Genomic DNA, 22,064 nt, shown 5'->3' with positions numbered 1-22,064 from the left:
AGTACTGAAGACTCAACCTTTCTGTTGGTTTGAATCCAGGTCTGGGCTACTGCTGTGGCACCATTAACAAAAAGAGCTGTTAAGACTTAACTCTGAATACGACAGAAAAGCCTGGTAGGATCAAATGTAAAGCGCTGCAAGTCACTCTGAATGCACACAATAAGAATATCATAACATTTTCTGTCACAACGTGTCTTTTCTGGGTTCATCCCTTCACAATAGACCCAACAGTTCTTCTTTTGCCCGTTGAATTATATTGTAACATGTCATGTTCCAATCACATGAGTTTATGGATAACCTTACAGACACTGGTCATCAAATCATATCTAAATAGGTTTGATAAAACAACAGCACCTCGTTAAACAGGTTGACTTTTCACTTTGGTACATCTCTTCATGAACAGTCTGTGTGTGGTTACAACAGCCATGTATTTTCTGTATGTGATCCAGTTATAACCGAACCCTGTGATCACTAAAATTAGACCAGACTAAGAACAAATGTAAACATAGCTTGCGCTCCTCAGTAGCTCCTCGTGACATGGGATTTCAGTCGCTTCCTGTGCCTTCTGAGTGAGGATATATTAGGCACAGTAATTAAAAAGTGAGTACATCTATTTGAGAACACTTGAATAATACCATGAAATGAAAAAAAAACTGTGAGAATTTTAATGGTCTTTTAACCAGCTGCTTTATTGTTTCTAGCTAATTGCTGTTGAATACGAGCCGACTTTTCCCCCATTGCTTGACACATTGGGCCCACTCCCAGTGTGTCTCTGTTCCATTATTCCTTCATCTCCAACCACGACAAATCTTCAACATGACAAAACCCTTCTCCGACAAATCAAAACCCATCCTGGCGTGCATCTTAAGTCAGCTCTCCCTTGTGACCTTTGTGTGGTCTTCATTGCTCTACTTCAGTCAAGACGGCAATTCAATCAATGGAGAACAGAGTAATGTATTTTTCTGTTGTTCAGAATACATTTTGAGAGGAATAAAACGGCAGGAGATGAGACCGCCGCAGTGATATTGACAGGATTTCAGCCTGCATTTCAGATTCATTACCAACACACCATTCAGCCCTTTCAAAAACCATTTCAATCCCGCCATAATGTACCCTGACAGGAAAAAATTGCTGCAGAATTAGGAGATTCTGCCTTTGAGAAGAAATAAAAACACCTGCGTTTCTTTTCCAGTGACTTCTCCTTTCTTCAATTATCGCTCGTTTCAGATGGTTTCCTTCTTTGAATTGCCAAACTGGAGAATAACTCAGTAAAGACCACACAAATAGCAAAATCCCTTGTGTTGCACTTGTTTTCATTACCTTGATTCTTCCCCTAGTTTCTAAAATGCAGCATTTAGTTTCACTATGCAGCTCAGGAGCTGGTGGCTCAGTAACAGGTCTGCAAGCAGTTCCACCCACTTGAGGTCTGACACCTTTTCATGCTCAATCTTTCACACATTACTAATTTACAGAGCACTGTAAAAGCTATCCTTGTCAGCAGTGGTCTACGGGAAAGATCTTAGAAACAATGACCAAGCTCATGCAAGAGTGTCAGGGGAAAAATTAGAGCCTTACTGTTGATCCATTAAATAACAAATGGTAGATTAAATAATATTTCCATATACTGTACCATCGAACTGAAATCCATGTTGTCCATAAATATAATTCAAGAATGTAAGGAAATATAATTTTTTTCAGTACTCCACAGTTTTCTGTCAAGGAAATGAATGAAATAATCTGCATAATGATTTGTTTCTCTAACAAATCTGGCAAATAGACCATCTTGATGATTACAGTACACAATGTCCGTTTTGTAGTAGAATTCTTGTAAAAAATAGAGTTTGACTGGATTTATTGTATATTAAAAGTATTGCTTGCATTCACAGCTAGGCGGTCATTAGATGTATGGTATGATGACCCCCTGAGTCAACTGGAACTGAAACTAGAATTAGCAAGTGCTCACCTGCCCCTCCTCCTGCACAATATATTAAATATCCATTGATATTTGACAAATTCTTGTAGCCCCCACAGTCCCACCATTACATGCCATTCTGGTTTCTCTTTCACTTATTTCTTTCATTTAACATACAGGACCTTTTCTCCATGCTCTTTCTAGCTTTCCTGGGCCTGTGAGATGCAGCTCTATCTCAACACTAACACATTTACAGGGGGCAAAATCATGAACCCACTCCCCTCTACCAAACCCTCCCACCAATAAAAAACTAATCAATTTAAAAAAAATAATAATGTCAAGGTCTCTGATTGTGTCTTCTAACCTATGCAGCAAATGCAGTCTGCCAGTAAGAGAAGCTGTCACTTTATTATCTACTTATTACTAGCCTGCTAATAAATTATTAATGTTATTTTCAATCTATAAAATGTATATGCCCTCACATATGACAGTCAACTGTCATTTGAAATATTAATGATCCCACAGAATGGATGGATAAAAATGGGTCTTGTGCAAGTAGGTGGTAGTCTGAACTGCCACCGAATATGTGTGACAGGCAAAGGGCAGACAGACCATAAGTCACAGTACAAACCCTAAGGCAAGAGTGTGTCACTGTTCTCTTGGAATGTTACTCTCTACTGTGTGTGAATGCTCACATGACAAAAGGATTCAACAGAAACACATCCACCTGAAATGGGTGCATTACAGATCTCAATGCAGAAGTGTATTATGAGAGAATGATCAGGTTTGGGATTCCCCTGCCATGCGGAGGCTTAAGGAGTCTAGGCAGGACTTGCGAGGAGCCCAGATAGGAGTGGCTCCTGCTGGAGCCCCTAGCCGCGCTGCGGAACCCCAAAGTCCTCCGCGCTGGTGTCCAGCAGCTCGTCCTCTGAGAAGCTGATGTGGAGACAGGTCTCGTTGACGGGGGAGGAGAAAGGGATGGTGTGGTCGTAGCCCTCAGAGTCCCTGACGGGGCTCGGGGGACCCGGGGGGGCGAGGATGCAGCCGAACCCGGACCCAGCCCTGTCCTCCAGGTGACTGCTGCAGCTGCTGGAGGTGGACAGGAAGGCGCCGGGCTCCTCGAACGGATCGTCCTGCTGGGGCGAGAGGAGGGACTTCTCCTCGGAGCGCACCCCAGAGTCCTCGCTGGCCGAGCAGGAGCCGCTCTCCCCGTTGCTGAGGGACTGGAAGTCGCAGGAGGAGAAGGAGCAGGGCGTGATGTCCGGGAAGGACCCGCTGTTGGCCAGGCTCGCCCGTCCGTTTGTCTCAGTGGGCGGGGTCAGGGGTGTTGGCTTGGGGTCGGACTCTTGTCCCGGGGAGCGCGTCCTGTTTGGACGTTTGCGGTTGATGGACGGGGGTGGAGGGTTCAGCTTGGGAATAATCTGCTGAAACCTGTAGGATCAACAAGTAAAAAATCAATGACTAAATTCAGTTTACTCTCTACTACTACCAAACCAAACAGACTGATTAAGAAAATAAAGTCATTGAGACTTTTCTCCCAACCATGTACACCTGTTGGGAATTAAATCAATCTCTGACCTGTCCACTGCTAAAAATTATAAACCCTGGACAAGTACCTTTTTTAACATTTCAGGATTTAAAATGTGCAGTGCACAACAACACTGGTTAAGATGGGTCAGTATTTTCTAGCTGACAGACAGGCCAAAGGTTTGATTTAATCAGACTGCCTAATGGCTATCCCATTAGTGGCTTCATTTTTAATTTCAGTGCATTTGGTGCTGTGCCCAAGCTGAGCATGGAAATGCAGGCCGGAAGTGCGCATGCTCTGGCTGTGGCTGGATGTGGGGAGGACTGTCTGGCTGCACTTATCTCAGCCCCACAGTCGCCCCACAGACAGGGAGCTGCAGGCTTTCCCCCGTTCATCAGCAACACCCAACACCGGCGCTAAAAATAGCTGCAATGCAGTCATCCAGCTCTCTGCATCGCTCACATTCGACAAAAAGAAGAGCATCGTTCCAAGCGCACGGTCTTTCCCCTTTCCATTCAGCCCTCCCCGTGGCCCGCGTCCAGGACCGGAATGTGGGGCTCCGTGTGACCGCACACAGCACATAAAGAAAGCACGTATTTCAGAGCTCAAAACACGCTCCTGGTCACCACAAGCTCCATTTGCCTCAAGAGCTCGGTGCGAAGTTTGCTTTGAAAAAATGAACTGCAGCACGGATATAGTTTCAGCGCGGGGGTGTGGCAGCCTCAGCAGAAACGGAGACGAGGAACACATTTTATAGACGGAAAATAAAGGAATCCTGTGGTGGTGTAAATCCTCCCTACAGGCAGGTGCGTTCCCTCACTGCCGCGGAACGTGGGCTGGGAGCACGAGCGCGAGGACGAGCACGAGCCCGGGCTCCGAGCGTCTGCTGAGGGAAGTGCTTTACGGCTCACGCTTGGGCGCAGTCGTACCTTTCAGACCGTCTTTTCTCTCCAATTTACATTTTGCCTTAGTCGGCACTTCTGCGTGTTTTAGGAGCCTACAAAGAGCTGAGCTTATTATTCCCTCCCCAGATGCTGCTTCCAGAGTAGGAAGTGATGGGATCAAATAGTAAAAAAGAAAAGGCACAGAAAGGCATTGTCCCTAAAACAGTACGGCATTGCCAAGGTACACCAAGGTTAAGGCCAAAAGGAAATCCCCCCCTCCCCCATCGCCCGTGTTTTACTATCGGCAGACGATAAGACAAACACCCAGTGCACTGCTTTATGAAACCGCGCCGCTAAAGGTCTGAGAAATTTGTGTTGATTTAAAAAATTATGAAAACAAATTAAGCTATATTCGGTATGCATTACCTGAAATAAACATTAACAACATATGGATTTAACAAAACGGGGCGAAGGTCTCGGAACGAAACACAGGGGAAAAGATCCTTTTCAGATAGCTGCTTGTGGATAATGCTCTCCACTGACTACATATCTAAGTAGAAAAGCAGGTCAGTGCTGCAAAATAACAGCCCCCTATTTGTGCTGCATATGACATATAGACAATTTCCACGATGCACCAGCAGACTATACTGAACTATGACCTCTGTGCTGAATAAATGTGTATTGTGTTGAAAAAGTACATTTCTTGTATTTGTGACTTGTATAGAGTGTATAGGTAGTAGCTTACATGGAGGAAACATTAGCTGATATTTGTCCTGCCATATAGATGCTGATGGCAATAAAGCGTGTTTTAAATTCTAACACAAATGCAAACTGCAACCAAGTTTCCACGTTCATGGAGGAAGTAGATGAACACAGTCACAGACATAAATTTATAAAAGAAAAGTGTAACATTTCACTAGTATAAATATTTAAACTTGCTTACTTTATCACTGAGCAGAAAGCATGGGTCTACAGAACCAATGAGTCTCTGTGTAGCTTTGCCGGTGTGTTTGGCTGGTAAAAATGAGACATTCAAAATGAAATATTTCTGAGTATGACATTTTTACTTAATTTCTTAATTTACAGCATCAGCAGTGCATTAAATGCCTTGCCTCTCAGGCGCATGTATGCTTTGTTATACCATTCCATCATATCAGGCATAATGGTAGTTTATTGACTGACAGTGATAAGTTAGATTTAAGCTATCACTGACTGATATGCCTCAGATATTATCTTATGTTCCTAACTGCAGTATTCTGAATGGCACAATAAAAAAATTGAAATCGTACAAGTGGTAGATACTTTTCAAGAGGTTTTAGACAAATCTACACCTTCATGCAATATTACCCAGTGGACCAGCCAAGAATAAGATGAGGAGAAAGCTTTATACAAATGTGTCTAGAACCAGGTATATGAGTATTAAGATGGGCTGCACCCTGTGCTCCCCTGAGGTAAGGAAGGTAATTTTCATAGTGATGAAAATGCTTCAAAAAACCCAGGAGACTGTTAGGAAGACAGAAAATAACAGAAATGCCTTTTGGTATATTGCTTTTAGTTTATAAAAATGACTTGCAGTCAAAACTATTATTGTTGTGGCTGTGACAATGAATGTTTTTGCGCATTTATGTTTGTGTGTGTGTGTGTGTGTGTGTGTGTGTGTGTGTGTGTGTGTCTGTGTGAGCTTGTGTACATGCGTGTGCGTGTGAGTGTGTCTGGCCATCTGTGTGCATGCGTGTCTATGTATCTGCTTTTCCCCGTGTTATCTACGGGGGGCTGGCAGGATTAGGAACACTAGCTGAAAGACTGCCCTGAACAGCCGGCCCCACTGACAGCTCCACTCCCTCACAGGGAACACTGTCCAAAACCTCATACCGCCTTTGAGGCCTCAGCTAGTCCTCTCTCAATCTTCACATTCCACCATAGCCTGGTACGACCTCCTCAAAGCTATAAACACAAATCCTAGCCAGTATGACACACCTAGGCAAAGCCAAGTACCGCTTGGAAATCTGAACAAGCTTCCTCCAAAAGTAATATAAGCAAGAACACGCAGCAATAGAACAATGAAATAGAAATATGAGGCCATTTCATATTTTTGTCATGAAAGGAAGACTGAAGAGCCCTTCTGTTATCTGACGCGTAGCCGAGGCGTTTGAAGGAACACTCATTCCTGGGTGGCTGAATGGAAAAAGGGACCCGGCGTGCATGCGTGACAGACAGGCCCCACACAGAGCACGCGCATGCTTCAGTATACTCACATCCCACCAGGACTCTGCAGTATGAGATGGAAAGACTACAGCAGGAGGAGGAGGAGGAGGAGGAGGACGAGAGGTGGGGCGGGGGAGGGGAAGGCAGGCGATCTGGTAAAGCTGTGTGTATTCAGCGAGAGTTGTATGCACGGCCAATCAGAGCAGGGTTTCCATCTGGTGCGGCCCATGGGCCAGCAGGGTGGGCCGGCTTCAGGGGAGGGGGGGTGGGGGGGGGGGTGTGGGGGTTGGGTGGGAGACGCTAGATTAGGTAGAGGATGAGCAGGAGGGGGGGGTCTTCGCACCTGCACCAGAAAGAAGGGAGGTTGAAACGGCCTGTTCTGCCACATATCAGCCCTACTGCGAGCAGCCTGGCCTCTCTGCACTGCAGCACGCAGTGAGCCACAGTGAGTGCAGCACTGTATGATATAAGACAGCACAAAGGCAGAGGGGTGGCCTTGACTACAGCAAGGAAAAGCAGGACCACGCCTGGGGTCAGTGAGCAATGAAGTAGAGCGGGAGGCGGAGGATGATGACTGATTAGAAACTGGAGTAGAACTGTATGGGTTGAGTTATGCGTTTAAATAAAGGGAATGGGGAGGAATAGAGGGGTTAGAGTAGCAGGGGAGGGGTTGCTGTGGGTTCCCCTAACCCTGAAGGCACTATCCCATATCTGGCGAACACCTACAACCTAAGGAGATGGTGACACACAGTATCACATTCCATACTCATACGGTTCTCAGCATAAAGGCCACAGGTGACATATGGAAGCAATTTCATGGGAACAGATGTAACATCCGTGTATCAGGTCTGAATTCACACCAGGTGTATTCTCACGAACGGGAGTGTATCTGGTAGACTTGAAAGAGTTCAATAAATCACAGCCCTATTACTCCGCGTGTTCCTCATGATAAAATAGGCTTTAACTTTTCCAGTCTCATAAAGCTGCTTTTCAACAGAAAGGCTTCTTCATGTAAATTCATTCAAAATGAAATTGTTTGGGGCTGCTGGGTCGCTTGCTTAAGGCACCATTCCAGTGTGCGGACAGGTCCCCTGCTCCGGGATCGAATCCTGACCGTGTCAGTGCCAGTGCCAGTTATGGCCGGTAGCCATTTAGGGCAATGCATAATCGGCAGCAGATTAATTTGTCCAAGAACTGGATCTCACTCCCACAGGTGAACTGGGCACCTGGAGGTCTGCCTGTTAAGCTGTACGTGAAGGTTCTTTCTGTGACTCATCTGTGTGCCAGCTGTGCTGTGATGAGAAGTGACACTTGGCATTGTTTGCTTTGGAGGAGAGCACAAGCTCACCCTCCCGAATCCATAGCGGAGGTTCCAGCAATGAGCAACCAAGCCTCCCAGACAGGGAAGAAAGCAGGGTGGGTGGATGTGGGCATTACTAAACATATTGGATTATTAAAATGCAATTGATAGTCATAGACTCTCTGAGATATTTTTTTGAAACAGACACGTTCACACTCCAGCATTGCTTTTGATTTTTTAATATAAAGTTTTTAAATAGCACTGCTATGAAAAAAAGGAAGCACTGGAACTGGGAGTACTCACAACACGTATCAAACAATGAAATGAATAAGACCATCACAGGGATAATTCACTACACTCCTTCATTTTGGCCTTACAGAAAATATTAACTGAAGCTCTGAGCACAGGTCTGAGGGACAGATGATAACAGCCATTTTGGGGCGATGACATCACAGCACGCAACTGGCTTACAGACTTACAGAGATTTGTGGCACTCAAAGCTCCAGATTGGCTATAAGTGGAATGCAATGTTGCTTCTCAAATCAAGTGGGCTCCGCATTGGAACCCTTAGCTTCCTCAGCCAAACGCATCAAAGGCTGTCCTTTTATAGGGCACAGTACTTACACTGGCAGAAATGAGAAATAATAGCCTCAACATATCAACAGATATTCTTTGAGGATCTGGCAACCTCTGTAAAAAAAATTTTTGTTTCTTATGCAGGTTGCCAGATCCTCAAAGAATATCTGTTGATATGTTGAGGCTATGATTTCCAATTTACGCCAGCCAACTGCCCTAGGTATGCAGTTGGTTACTTGCATAGAACTGTTACCCAGCACAGAAACACATACGCATACATTCAAACAACGACGTCACCCAATAACCAACCACGCCAAAACAATCATAAAGCATCGCAATGCAATCTCTCCAGTGGTGTTTATTCACTAGGAAGCTTACGTAGCACAGAAATGCACACACTGTTCAAGTGATCTATCACCAGTCTGTTTCCACACTGTTCAAACTGCTTGTGTACATGACTAGTACCTTGTATGCCCTCGGGGAAAAGTATGGAAACGAGAGGAAGAAAGAGTGTGTGTGTGTGCACACTTGCGCTTGTGTACATACATGAATGTGTGTGTACGCGTATTATTTTATATCTTTGTGTGTGTAAAATCACTTAGTAAGGGTGATCCTTTCACTAACCCTAGCTAGGCATAGTCGTCTGACCAAAACAAATCTGAGAAATAGCATGTTTAATGAGGCTGAATTTCACAGGAGTCTTACAGACTCACCTCAGCTGAGTGGTTGACTGAAAGACTACAGCACTGAACAATATAGTATATTTCATTCACACTACATTCAAACATTAATGAGACCCTCCTTTTGTTCCTACCTGTTATAATGTTTGGAAGATATAAACTAATTACCAAGAGGTACACCACATCAAACTGGATGTTGTGCAAAAGCCAACAAGATGTATACATTTAACACTGAACTTATAAATGTGAAACCAGACCATTTCCCCAGGTTACTGTGTGTGGAACTAAAACTTCTGTTCCGAGGGGAAACGACAGGAACAACGGCTCGAGAAAGACACTCAATACTGTAAATATTGATTTGCTTTGGAAATTTGGAGACCAACCACACCACCATATCACATGATAAAGCCAGTTACTGGTGTGAAGAGGGTTTTTCTCCCACAGTGGGCATTGACTGTCCCCTGGTTTTATGGCTTCACATTGTTATAATCAATTCTGTTGCGGTTCTAGTTCTCTGGGTCAGACGTGGAAAATCTGTCATAGCCCGTCTACTTCCTCATCTGAGTCTGCTTTCAGCTACTGCCCACATAATAGATCTGCTCAAAATGAGACCTTAGAAAATCTGTTTCTTCCTCCACATTGCTAATTATCAGCTCAGTTCCTTCTTTAAAAAGCCACTGTTCTTGTGTTGAAGCTTTCCTTCTGTTCTTGAGATGTCACCACTTTATTTCGTCTGAGGTTAGTTCTAATTGAAAAAAAGCTTTATGCTGAAATGTATAAAACAAAGGTTTGGCAGTTTGGCTCAGTGAAACTGTTTTTTAAAGACAGTACATTGGGGTATAGTATAAGGTGTTTCCACAGCCTAAAGCAGAACACGAGGGATGTAAATTCCAGTGTTTTTATTGGTCAAGAAGAGGGGGGGAGGGTGGTGGTGACAGTAACCATGGTGTCTGCAGTTACCTCTGTACCACTGTAATCCTGACCTTGCCATTTAGGACACGTCCCGGGTAAAATCAGAGGTTTCATTGGGCTTGAGACCTCTCTCTCCGACGTATGAGTAAATCAATGAATATCTAAGCAAACGAAAAGGTCAGGCTTTTCTATTAACTGCTCCCAAATGAACCTCACACTGTGGGCAGAGGGGAGGGGGGTAGTACACACAAGTAATTCCAGCCTGAGCCTTTTTACATGTTGATAGATTATACCAAACAAAGGGAGTGTGTCAAGAGCTCCCTGTCTACTGATTTCCCTAATTTCACATATTTGACTGCAGCTCCTTGATGGATTTGCTGTTCTCTCAAACACAGGCCCTGACATCAGTTCCAGTGAAAGGGATGAGGAGGATGTGGCAGTGCAGCAGGACCCTGGAGCCCACACATGTACATCACACAGGGAACCTGCCCTGAGAGAGGCCAGAGGTAATGAAAGCCCATTTAGAATGTGCTGACGCAGTGTATGCATGTGAAAGCAGGGGGTTCATTCTTTTACTGTCAATTAATGCAACCAAAAAATGATGAATTGCTATATAGGAGAATGATATTTATTAGAGCGTGTGAGCACTCACTGAGTATAGAAGTAAGTAAAACTACTCAAAAGAAATGTGACAGACCAGAATACAACTAGCTACAGTGCCATGAAAGTGTTTGCACCTTCCTGGTTCCCTCTATTATTGAATATTTGCCACAATTAATAGTTTCAGATCTTTAGACAAAATGTATTAGACAAATGGAACCTGAGTCAACACAAAACACATTTTTAAACACCCATATGCCCCCTCGCTCATATTGAACTTTACCATCTTAGTGAAGTAGTCACCACAAAGTTTCTACAAGCACACTATGTCACAATCAAAGGAAATTCCCAAAGAGATGAGAAAATAACTAGTTGAGATTTTGAGATAAAGCCTTGTATACCATTCACACCATTCAGAGTGGCAAATGTGCAATAATAAAGGAAATAGGCAAATACAGGCAAATACTTTTTCATAGCACTGCATATCTGCTCTGCACCTTCCTTTCCCTCCTTTCACCCCATGTTGTTTTTGAAAGATGAAAGGAGGATTGCTCAATCTAAATGCTGTTGCTGTTGTCAGACTATATATCGAGTTTACAAGAGATATTTACCACGAGATCATGAAAGTGTAGACATGCGCTCGTTCAAAATCACAATTATTCATTCACTCATCAAAGGTATTCAGAAACACATTCAGAATGAAATTACAACAGAGAATTACACTTACAAATGGATAAAAAACTAATTCAACATGTGTATGCCCATTACCTCACAGTTCTTGCTGCTGCAAAGTTGCAAGCAGTGTAGCTAAGGCTCATAAACTTCATAGGTACAGTGACTATTTTCAGAATTGCATCCCCTACAACCAAAGAGCAACCACCACTCAATGGAGAAGTCAATTTCTTCCTTATGGTAACATGTAGGCTAGCATGTAGATAGCAGGTATTTAGGCAACCTGAAAAACCCTCACTGGTTTAAATCCATCCAACCCTAGTGGGACAACACTGATTGCATCTCTAATAATAATAATAATAATAATAATGATAATTGTCATTATCATAATAATGCACTTTAAGTGCTTTTCTGATATAATGTCCAAATCATTTCCAAATAAAACAAAAATAACGACAATAACATCATAAAAAACAAACCATCATTAAAATGAGCTTTTGACATAATTCAGGTAATTCAAATCAGTATCAGTAATCAATATGACACAAACAGGACTAAAACCAATGATGACAAAAAAGATTATTTTCTACTTAGAAACCTGCAAGGAAGGCTAGGTCAAACTTGCAGAGAAAGCACAAATTTAAATGTACTTAGACTGTGCTATAAAAGTCATTTCTAAAATGGGAAAACTGTACTCTAATGGTAGTTGGAAACCTGAACAAGCAATATCTAGGGTACAGGGTGTCTTTACCAAATGAGCCATTTGGGGCTCTGCGATATTAGAAACTTAATCATGAAGCCAAACAGAGGTTGGCTAAAAAAAGTCCTCTATAATGTTATATATGGTAATACACAGCTCATCTGTGCTAGAGCAGGTCTTTGAGAAATACAGTGTCCTCACAAGCTATCCTGACTCTCTCTCCCAAAGCAGAAATAGGAAGGTATCTTTCTAAAACGCCTGCTTTGTATTTCTGTTATTGAAGTCATAAATCTTCCCTTTCTGGGTCAAGACATTGTAGCAGCGCCTTCTTCAAAACAATGTGCCATATTTGGAGTGTTGTGACGTCAGAAAAGGGGTAATCCCAGGCCTCCTGAAATATCAGTGTCTTAAACTTGAGCAGGGGTGTGGTGTGGCCTGTGGTGCTATTATATCCATGCCCTGAACTAGAGCAGGGGTGTGGTGCTTCCTGTGGTGCTACTATATGTGTGTCTTAAACTGGAACAGATATGTGGTCATGCCTGTGATGACAGCTTCCAGTCTGCCTCTCCAGCTTGACTGTGTGGTGCACCATCACGACTAACACAAACAGCACAAGCTGGCATGGTCAATGTATGTAGAGCAAATGCTGTAATGTACAGCAAATGCTATAAGGACAGACTACCCAGAAGGCCTTTGGGGATGGTTTCTACAAGAAAATAAAACCAAAGCAAAGTGACTGGTTTCATGAACCAAACACTTATAAATCAACCTTGTAAGAGCTGTTGATTTAAATATGCAGAAAATCAGCATAGTGCCAGTGTTAAATTTTCATCAGTTTATTTTTAAAACTCACAGGAGAGAAGGCTTTTTGGAAACTCTTTAGAAAATATACATAGCTGCATGTTTGGGTGAATCATAATTCTAGAAAGAACCTAAAAGATATCTATAGGACCTACGAAAGGCAGAACACAGTCCCCTTCCAACTCTAAAGAAGTTTAAACAAAAGTTAAGCAAAAAAAACCAAATATCAGTAAGAAACCGAGCTCAAACTCTTCAATGTGGATTTAGTTTAGATTTTAATGAAAATACCTTAGTTAAATATGAATTTCAGTCTGATTATATACTGCAAAACACAGCAAAAAAGCATACCACAGTACTGAGAGGGAAAAAGGATCATTTTAAGACAGAGATAACAACCATGGTAGTTAAGGGTGAAAAGCAGTTGTAGCTGTCACTTAGAATGTCCATGATAGAGGTCTTAAAAGCAGACAGGGAGATTAATTTGTCCAGTTTAAGGGTTTTTCACTGTTCATTCCTGTCATAGGGGCAGAAAACTGAAATGAGGAGTGACCAAGGGAGCCATTTGTTCAGGGGATGGTTAGGAGTACGTGTGTGGAGGTTTGGGCACTGTAGGTGGTGGAGGATGTATGTACTGTAAGAGCTGCTGCAAATAAGGAGGGGTCAAGCCAAGAAGGGTTTTCTAAATGACAGTGCACCAATGAAGTACACAATAATGAAGGCCAGTTTATAGAGGAGTACAGGGTGAAATGGTAGGTTTTATAAGGCACATCAGTGGCAAATTGGATGGCAGAGTGGGACATGGCATCAAGTTGCTTCACGGGACCTTTGCAAGCAGATCTATACACAACATCTCAATAGTCAAACGGGTGGGATGGCCATTTGTACCATGAGTTTGGCAGAGTAAGTGAAAGATGAACAGTTACGATAAAGAGAGCTGCTTAACTTTTGACTGTAATTTGGATAGGTCTGATGTGAATATTAAGTGATCATTCGTACATTATCTACATTCAGGAAGAATCCACAGTCAACATCTTCAGTTAAAATTGTTGGATGGTGATGGCAGTCTTACATACTGTACCTAACCTACAGGGTCATCACAGCTGTGTACTAGGTAATTAGAAGAACTACCAATCTATTTTAAACAGAATTCATTTATTTGTATAAATAAATTACAAAGAAAATAAATGTGTGTCAAGATTTACAATTTGGCACAATAAGCACAATGTCAATATGGGACTTTTATTCTCCAAGATATGCAAAGCAATTTCTAACATAATATGGCTTAAGAGGATAAATAATCCCTCAAAACAATAAATGTGTAATTTAAAAAAATGAACAGCTTGTTAAAATCCCGGGGTCACAATTGTGGTTGGAATAAAAACCAGCATACACAGGGGTCCCTGGGGCCGATTATGAGAACCACTGTTCCAGAGGGTACTCAAGAGGGTTTGTAAAAGAAAAAGGGCTTCTATGCTACATCTTCAGCTGCCTTGTGTAGCTCAGAACAACTGTGCACTGTTTGCATTCTGACCACACTTATGACCAAATGTGTTCTAATCAAGATTGTGCATAAAATGCTGTATGTGCAATGTTAAATTAATTTATTATATTTTGTATTATGACAGCATTAATATCCCTGAGTAAACCTCATATACTGGATATTGTATAATTAACTCAAAATACTCTTGACTTCCAACAAAAAACATGAGAAATGTAAACTCCTTCTGTACCCAATACAGTTTGATGTTTGTTTGATTGTTTCAGCTGAGTAAAAGCTGAATTTTGCTCATGTGCGAGGCGTATGATTTCAGGTTTGAGGGACAGGAAGTTGTATGTTTGTTCTGGAACACCTCCACAGGAAGGGGGTCACAGATGTGGGTAAAGTGGGCCCTGCGGTGCATTAATTGAAGTCTCTGAACTGTAACAGAAGGATTAATCCTTGGAAGGCAAAATAGGATGGAAAATAAAGTCTTTGCAGAAGACTTTCAAGAGCACCAAATACAATTATGAATTCTCCATAATGTACTGTGGCATATGGTGGGTTTGAAGTTACAGGGCCATTTGCATATAATTTGAGCTTTCACTCGTATGAAATTGAGAAAACAGGCCAACATACAGGCATGTTGGCATTTCAGGTACCCTGCTTAAAGAACCATTGTTGTATTTTCAATTAGTTCATTTGAAAAGGAGGTCAAATATCCCTAATATGAATGAATCTTCATTCTTCGAGCCAAGGACAGTTTGACAGTTCTCTTGGACAAAGATGAAAAGAAATTAGGGGAGATTTGTACGGCATGATTCTCATTTTTAGCTCTAATTGGAGAGAGAGAGAGATTAAAGGGAAAGGAGATAGAAGCAGGCAGTAAAGTGATGGAGGGCTACAGTTGCAGCTTATCTGAAAGCAGTTGTGCAGCTCTGTCAATCGTCTGGATCTGTTCCTGTCTAAACTACCCCCCGCCCCCCCATGCTTTAAATCCTCTGTCTGGACCCTGTTGTTCCTACAACAGTGATAAAATGTTGAAATTAGCATGTCCCGCTCATTCCAAATGAAGAGAGGCTGTCTGCAGCAGGCTAACCACATAACCCGCTTTGAGGGTGTGTTCAGCTGAAACAGCCCTTTCTTTTAGCCCCCCTGCTCCTCCCTGCTTACACTGGCCCTGTCCAGTCACCAACTTACCATCCTGAAATTCTACAGAAAATGTTCATGTTAAGCACAATAAAGCAGTAGTGTGATACAGCATGGGCAGCCATCTGTGCAAAGTCTGTGTAGTGGGCACGGACCAGACATCACGGATGTGATTTTATACCCCTGAGCAAATTCTTAACCTTGATTCTTTCAGCGCCTGTTCATAATTATAGATCAACAAGGTGTAAAACCACACTGTACTGTTGATGTAGTCCTTTATTAATTATTCAATGAATAAATGAAGCAAAGAAAATATGCCCTTACCTTTCATCTGCTGTGCGGAGAGTCTGGGTGTCAATTTCATTCGCTGCTACGATTGACCTTACTGTGTTCCGTCCATTCCCCGCCTTCCCATTGGCTGCACTGGTGAGGCTGCTCCCCTCCATTGTGCCATCTTGTCGTGACCCGTTCTCCAGGTTGAGGAGACTGAGGTAGGACTCGGCACAGTCCACTTGGGCGGCTGGCACGGGGGTGTCCTTGGGGACCCCCGCCGGAGTGGAAGTGGCTGGTGGGTCCTTCCCTTGACTGTAGTGATTTTTCAGGTTGAGGGAGAGGGACTGGGTCAATACTGAGCTCCATGTGGGATCCTGTCCATCTGCTGAGAGTGCATATATACAAACACACACACACACACACACACAGATGCACACAGACACACACACACACACACAAGCACACGGAAAAACACACACAACAAGGTTACATAAACAGGTTCACACAACAAAAGCATCACCTAATAAGGCACAGTAAAAGACCCTCTTCTATCTATTTGAAGATTCTCTTGGAACAGCACGCAACAGAACTGGCTCAGAGCCCATTACTACAATTGACTAGACTGCCTGATAGATTAGCATTTCATCATGATTAAAGTAAACCTGAAATATGATGTGTCACCATTTCTCAGATGGCAGTAGATGCTGAAAGTTGAATACGTGGACAAGTACATATTAGCCTTTCAGGAATATATGTATGGAGCAATCTAAAGTATAAAAAAGCGGAATTTCATTAAACGGGGGGCAAGACAGAAATGGCAGGGGCAGGAGTTGGTGCACAGAAAAGCGAATCACAGAGAATGTGTGTGTGTGTGACACACAGGAAGATTTACATATGAATGAAAGCTGCCCTTTCAATGAACAAAACAAACATTTAATGTGCTCCGTGAACTCAAATCTTCATTCCGCAGTATCTTTGCTTTGAATTTTCCTCTAATATTCAATAAGAGAGGGGGAGTGAGAGAGAGAGGTAGAGATGAACAGAGGTGCAGAAAGGAGAAAGAGGGAGGTTGAAAGGTGAAAGAAGCAGGGAAGGACAGGAGAGGGGGTGGACAGCAATGGAGATAACATAAAGGGAAAGAGAAAGACAGATAAGGAGAGGGGGTTTCTTACCCAGTAGCATCCTTACCCCCCCCCCCCCCAGAACTATGAAGGACCATATACCATAATGTTGTGTGTTAGCTTGACCACCCCATCTTAGTCAACAAGGTCTTTTAACAGTGAAATCTTAGGCCTCTTTGATTTCAAAGGAAATTTGGATTCTTTGTATACCACTGACGAGCATTTATGCAATGCTGTGTCTCTGCAGGTTAACGCATATGTTCCAGATATGTAGCCTGCTCTGCACACAAAATAAAACCAAGTAAATTAGAAACACATTCTGCATATTTTCAAGAGGGCTGGATTTTTTTTAGAATCCAAACATTCTGACAAATGAAAGAGGCGGGACCCCAGAGCCATTTGGTCGGGATCTGGACATTTGTAAGTTTGGTAGGAAACAGGCTGGCCTCTGAAAGTTGCGAAAGCTTGCGAAAGCTTGAGAACTGAAACTAAAAAGTTCCCACTAATCTCTTTGGAGGATGACTTGCTAAAAAAGCAAGCCAGGCAATACAAGCCTGGCTTAATAACAAATGCATGTATTTGAAAATGCTTTTCAAAGATGATGACCATGAAAACAGTCAATTTGTCACCGTGCATGAAAGCCACATTGAAAAATGCACAAAAGCTTCAGACAGTAGGTTTAGATGTTCGTCAGTGATCATTGTGTTATCTGCAAAAAATACAATTTTCCAACAAAGAATAATCCATTTCAGTCAAAGGCTCTGGCTGGCAGTAAGGCCAGCTCGCAGTATTGACTGCAATAGGGGTGGATTTCAGCTTAAAGCACACTTTCTCAACCATGCATGCAAGCACCTGACACTATAAAACATTACATTTCCATGTTTTACCATAATTTGCCTTTAAAGAAAAAAGGTTTCTATACAGTTAAATGTCAGATTTATAGAGTGAGCTTTCACAGTTGGGTTTAGAGAGGAGTTAAAGAAGGATTGTACACAGTTAAACTCTGGGTTTACATAGTGCGTTTACTCAGTTGAACACTGGAATTAGACTGTACGTTTGCACAGTCAAACACCAGGCTTATCGAGTCTGAATGTGAACATGTACGCTGGTCTGTCAGTACATGCTGTGAGTACCCTGCGCAGTCGGTACCCAGTGTGCCTTTCTGTTCTGGTAGGCTTGAGGGTCTTACTCTGGCCGGTAGCGTGCACTTTGGCCTCCAGGTCCTTCAGCTGCTTGACCAGCAGCGCTACCTGCTGGAGCAGATCCCGGTTCTGCAGCAGCAACTGGTGAACTTGGGCCTGGGCCTCAATCCGAGCCGCAGTCTCGGCTGACATCTGGTCCTTCAGGAGCTGCACCTGAGACAGGGAGACAGCATCGTGAGTACAGGCATCGGATCCAGGTCTTCAGTGCAGCCGCATCCTAGGGAAAAGGTTTCAGGTCTTTGCAGGCTTGTGAGTGCAGGTGTGTCTGTCCGTATACACGTGTATGCACGTGTATGCGCGTTTCAAAGCATACCTGTGTATTCTCAACTAATTAGAATTTCATTGTAGGCAACTGACAAAGCCCTTTCGCACAAGGTTCTAATTCCACAACACTGTTGATGAAAAATCTAATGAAGTACTTCCAATTTTTCAAATTACGGAAAGTAACTGAGTTCAGCAATGTGTATACAACATATTGTGACATTATAGCATCTAGACAAGCCTCGTGACTACTTTCTGAGACTACTCTAAGAGCCAGGAAATAAAATAATAAATGTGTGCAATATCAGTAATAGTGCTCTTTTTGTAATTACAAGAGAGCAATTCATCTCGGCACTGCCTGATTTTTCTAGTCGGGACGTGAGGTGAGAGCTCCTCCAAGTGGTGAAAATGTATTGGTGATCATGTCAAAAAACAGAATCCAACATGTTTATTAACCACTTTTGGTTAATCTATGATGATAATGCCATTGCCAGACCGACACAACATTATCTAAAATTATCTAAACTGGAAAGCGGGTGTACAGTGTCAGGTCTGTTATTCCTGTATTGCATTAGTGCCGTGCCTGGTTGGTTACTAGCTGTGCTTGAAGAGGCCTGGCTTGGCTCACCGTGTGGAGATGGAACTGATAGCTACAGGGAAAAAAAATTGTCCTGTGTGTGCGTGCATGTGCGTTTGTGTGTCTGGGAGAAAGAGATTTAGACTAAAATTACATTGTTTATTCAAATTCTGCCTCCATTATTACACTCAGCAGACATAATTTTCCATTTAACCAGATTTATAATGCTACAATTTACATAGATAAGAAAAGCAGTCAAAGTGCCTGACAGCTGTGTCATACTTTGTATTCAGTCACAAACCTTCCGATAAAGTATGCAGCTAAAGTGAGAAGGTCCTGTGCTTATTGCACAGGAATATTAAAAGACCATGAAACAACAGCCATATTAAAAGAACACAAGACAAGAATAGCCCACGCATTTCAGCCCCATGGGGAGGCTACTCTTGTTTTGTGTTCTTTTAATATTGCTGTGCAGCACGCCAATATCATAAACACTTTTTAAAGGTCTTTTCCCTCTTTCCACTCTTCCCCATCAGTGCATTTTAGACACCTGGGAAGTAAGCTCTATATTCACATTTTTATCACTTTTTCAAGATCCGTATCTGTGAGCTTTGGATCCCTCCTTTCTTGTTTTACTAAATTTATTCTTGTCAGGCTACAGATTTATCTGCGCCGTGAAGTGCATGAAAAAACCCCACCATGCCTCTGCAGTGACATTTAGCTAACATATCATTTATTAACTAATATCATCAGATATTACAAAAATGAAAAATCATTTGATCAACCATCTGATGAAAACTAATCTTAAATTAAGTATTAAAATTAAATGAACTACAGACAAATGATTAGCTATTTACGTAAGCACAGCAAAACCTCAGAGATACAAACCCTTCGGGAATGGGGGCTGTTTGTTATTCTCAAATGTTTGTAACTTTGAAGTCAAGAGAATAAATGTCCATTTTAATTTAAATCATGCTTTTGAATAGCTACTTACAGTAAACTTTTTAAAACAGGCTATATTTTCTAGTTACAAATATATAACAACATATACATAAGTTAAACTGCATAAGAGTCTCATACTCTTTCTGCGTGGAATATCTTTGTGTGACAGCGAAAGCAGTCCACCTTCTCATGAGCAACAACTTTCTATGAGCTTGTCCTTGGGTAAAGTTGAATGGTGTTTGGCACTTATTCACTTTCTGTGCAAAAGACCCATAATGCAAGCATTGCTTCACCAAGTGCACTTTTTCATCACATGCCATTTGTAATGTTCCTTATTAATTTTTCCTTTTAATAATTTTCCCCATCATTTGTAGTAATTTTTAGTTAATTGATAGAAAAACACATTCCTAGTGTCATTCACAGGAGCCAGGACCACACACAAGGGTAGACCACAGCGTTGATGATCGTACCTAAAGTCTCTTCTGGTATGAGCTGGGCGCAGCTGCGGCCAATAAACTGTCATTTTCATACGACTCATCGGTTCATACTGCCAGACAAATGTAAAGCTCGCACAGAACTGCACCAGCTTTGTCTGCAGTGGCTTTCTGTCAAATCTGTATGCATGCTACTCAGCGGCATATCTTGTATTGTTCACATCAAAATTGAGGGCCAGATTGAATTCAGAAAGTGCCAGTGTCCCTTGGGTGCACAACTGACCTTAGTGTTACTCAGAAAGCAGGATACCCCTCCCACCACAGTGGATAATAGCCCCACTAAATATAGGCTATCTGTACCAGTTTCACAGCAAATGTGGCAACTCAGCTGGTGTTTCGTACCAATAAAATAAGCACCCGCCTGAATTAACAGAAGATCAAGCAATTCTGGATCACATCCATCCGTTGCCTACATCTCTTGCCCGTGGCCCACCTGAGCCTGGGGCTGGCTTACCTGTGCGACAGCGACCTGTGTCTGCTGCTGCTGCTGGTGCAGCTGGTGCTGGAGGAGCTGCAGGTGGTGCTGGGCGGCCAGCGGCGTGAGCGTGGGGGAGCAGGGGCTGACCGGAGAAAGGGAGCCGCGCGACACCGTGTACAGCGAGCACTTCTCCAGATCCTGTAACAGAATGACGCAGTGGTGAGGGCCGGGAGAAGCAGGAGCAGTGAGGAGGTGCAGGACACTTTTCAGGAAGTGTGAATGGGGGTGTGACTCTAACAAGCAGAAGAGCTGCTGAGAACAGGGGTGGACAAGACCTTTGGACCTGATAGTACATTTAGGAGTATCTCTTCCTCTCTCCCTACCTCCTTTTCTCTTTCCTTCCCTCTCTCACTCTCCCTCCCACTCTCTCCCCTTCTTATTGGCATTTCTCCCTCTTTTTCTGTTTCTCTCTCTTCTTATACATCTCTATTCTATCTCAGTCTCTCCCCCTTTTACCCAGCTGCTTAGGCAAGGCAATACTGTTAGAACCTGTATTAAAATGCTGAAAAGTCAGCAGCAGAGTAAAGGCTGTGGTAACACTAGCTTATGAACAACGTGCTAAAAACTCACAGCGTGCAACTCAGTCTTGATTGTGATGGCACATTTTCAATGGCGGCGATGTTCCTGAGCAGAATGTGATTTTCCCTAAGCGGCTATTCCCAGCGAGAGAGCGGATGAGGGATTCTATTTCAGGGCATATTACCATAACCAAGCATGTTTCATATACAAAAGTAAAGAGATGCAAAGAACTCAGCGGCCCACACCTACACAGTCCTCACATTTGAGGTTGGTGCATTTGAGACTTTATTACTCCATCACATGGACTGAATACAGGTAGACTGACTGAACAAAAGCAGAGTAACCCTACATATCCTACACAGCCACTCTGTACTCATGGCAAGATCAGGTGCACAACATTTGATTGTCTTCCAATGTAGGAACAGGCACTGAAGTACCCCAGAACCGATCCAGCTGCACTAATGGCAGAGTTTCAGAAGCTGTGGTGGACGTGAGTGAGGCATTGAGTTTCTGAATGATGGGCGGTAAGGTAATGGCACAGCCCTTAGTCCACACAGCACGCTCCATCTCTGAGTCTAACGAGCTCTGCACAAACAACAGGACCGACCAGCTCCCTCCCGCTAGCATCAGAAAGGCTTTGACGCCCCTGCGGCTTCTGTTTCCAAGAGCGTGGACGCGCACACACTCTTATCACAGACTCTCTGACAGAGGCGGGGCAAGACAGAGTATACTCTTCCACAGCTGTTCCACTCTGATAAGATGTGGGGGGGTGTTTAAACATGCCCACTCAATGAAATAAAC

General features: G+C 43.0%; 1 protein-coding gene across 2 annotated transcripts in view; it reads right to left on the bottom strand.

Moving 5' to 3' along the window:
- Window positions 1-668: 668 nt before the first annotated feature.
- Window positions 669-22,064, bottom strand: part of si:dkey-34e4.1 (carboxyl-terminal PDZ ligand of neuronal nitric oxide synthase protein) — a 57,247-nt gene continuing 35,851 nt past the window's right edge. Inside the window, exons 8-11 of one of the 2 annotated variants that reach the window (XM_035392190.1) lie at window positions 20,721-20,882; window positions 17,980-18,145; window positions 15,721-16,051; window positions 669-3,343 (exon numbers count right to left, since the gene is read on the bottom strand). In XM_035392190.1, coding sequence (XP_035248081.1) covers window positions 2,785-3,343; window positions 15,721-16,051; window positions 17,980-18,145; window positions 20,721-20,882 — 1,218 coding nt within the window. In that variant the 3' untranslated portion in view covers window positions 669-2,784. Of the gene's footprint in view, window positions 3,344-15,720; window positions 16,055-17,979; window positions 18,146-20,720; window positions 20,883-22,064 lie in introns of both variants that reach the window. The other variant, XM_035392189.1, reaches the window with a different exon arrangement.

The sequence above is a fragment of the Anguilla anguilla genome, chromosome 14 (genome assembly GCF_013347855.1).
Source record: "Anguilla anguilla isolate fAngAng1 chromosome 14, fAngAng1.pri, whole genome shotgun sequence".
Lineage (NCBI taxonomy): Eukaryota > Metazoa > Chordata > Actinopteri > Anguilliformes > Anguillidae > Anguilla > Anguilla anguilla.
The sequence above is the reverse complement of the archived record's forward strand: the minus strand, read 5'-3'. Positions and strand labels throughout refer to the sequence as shown.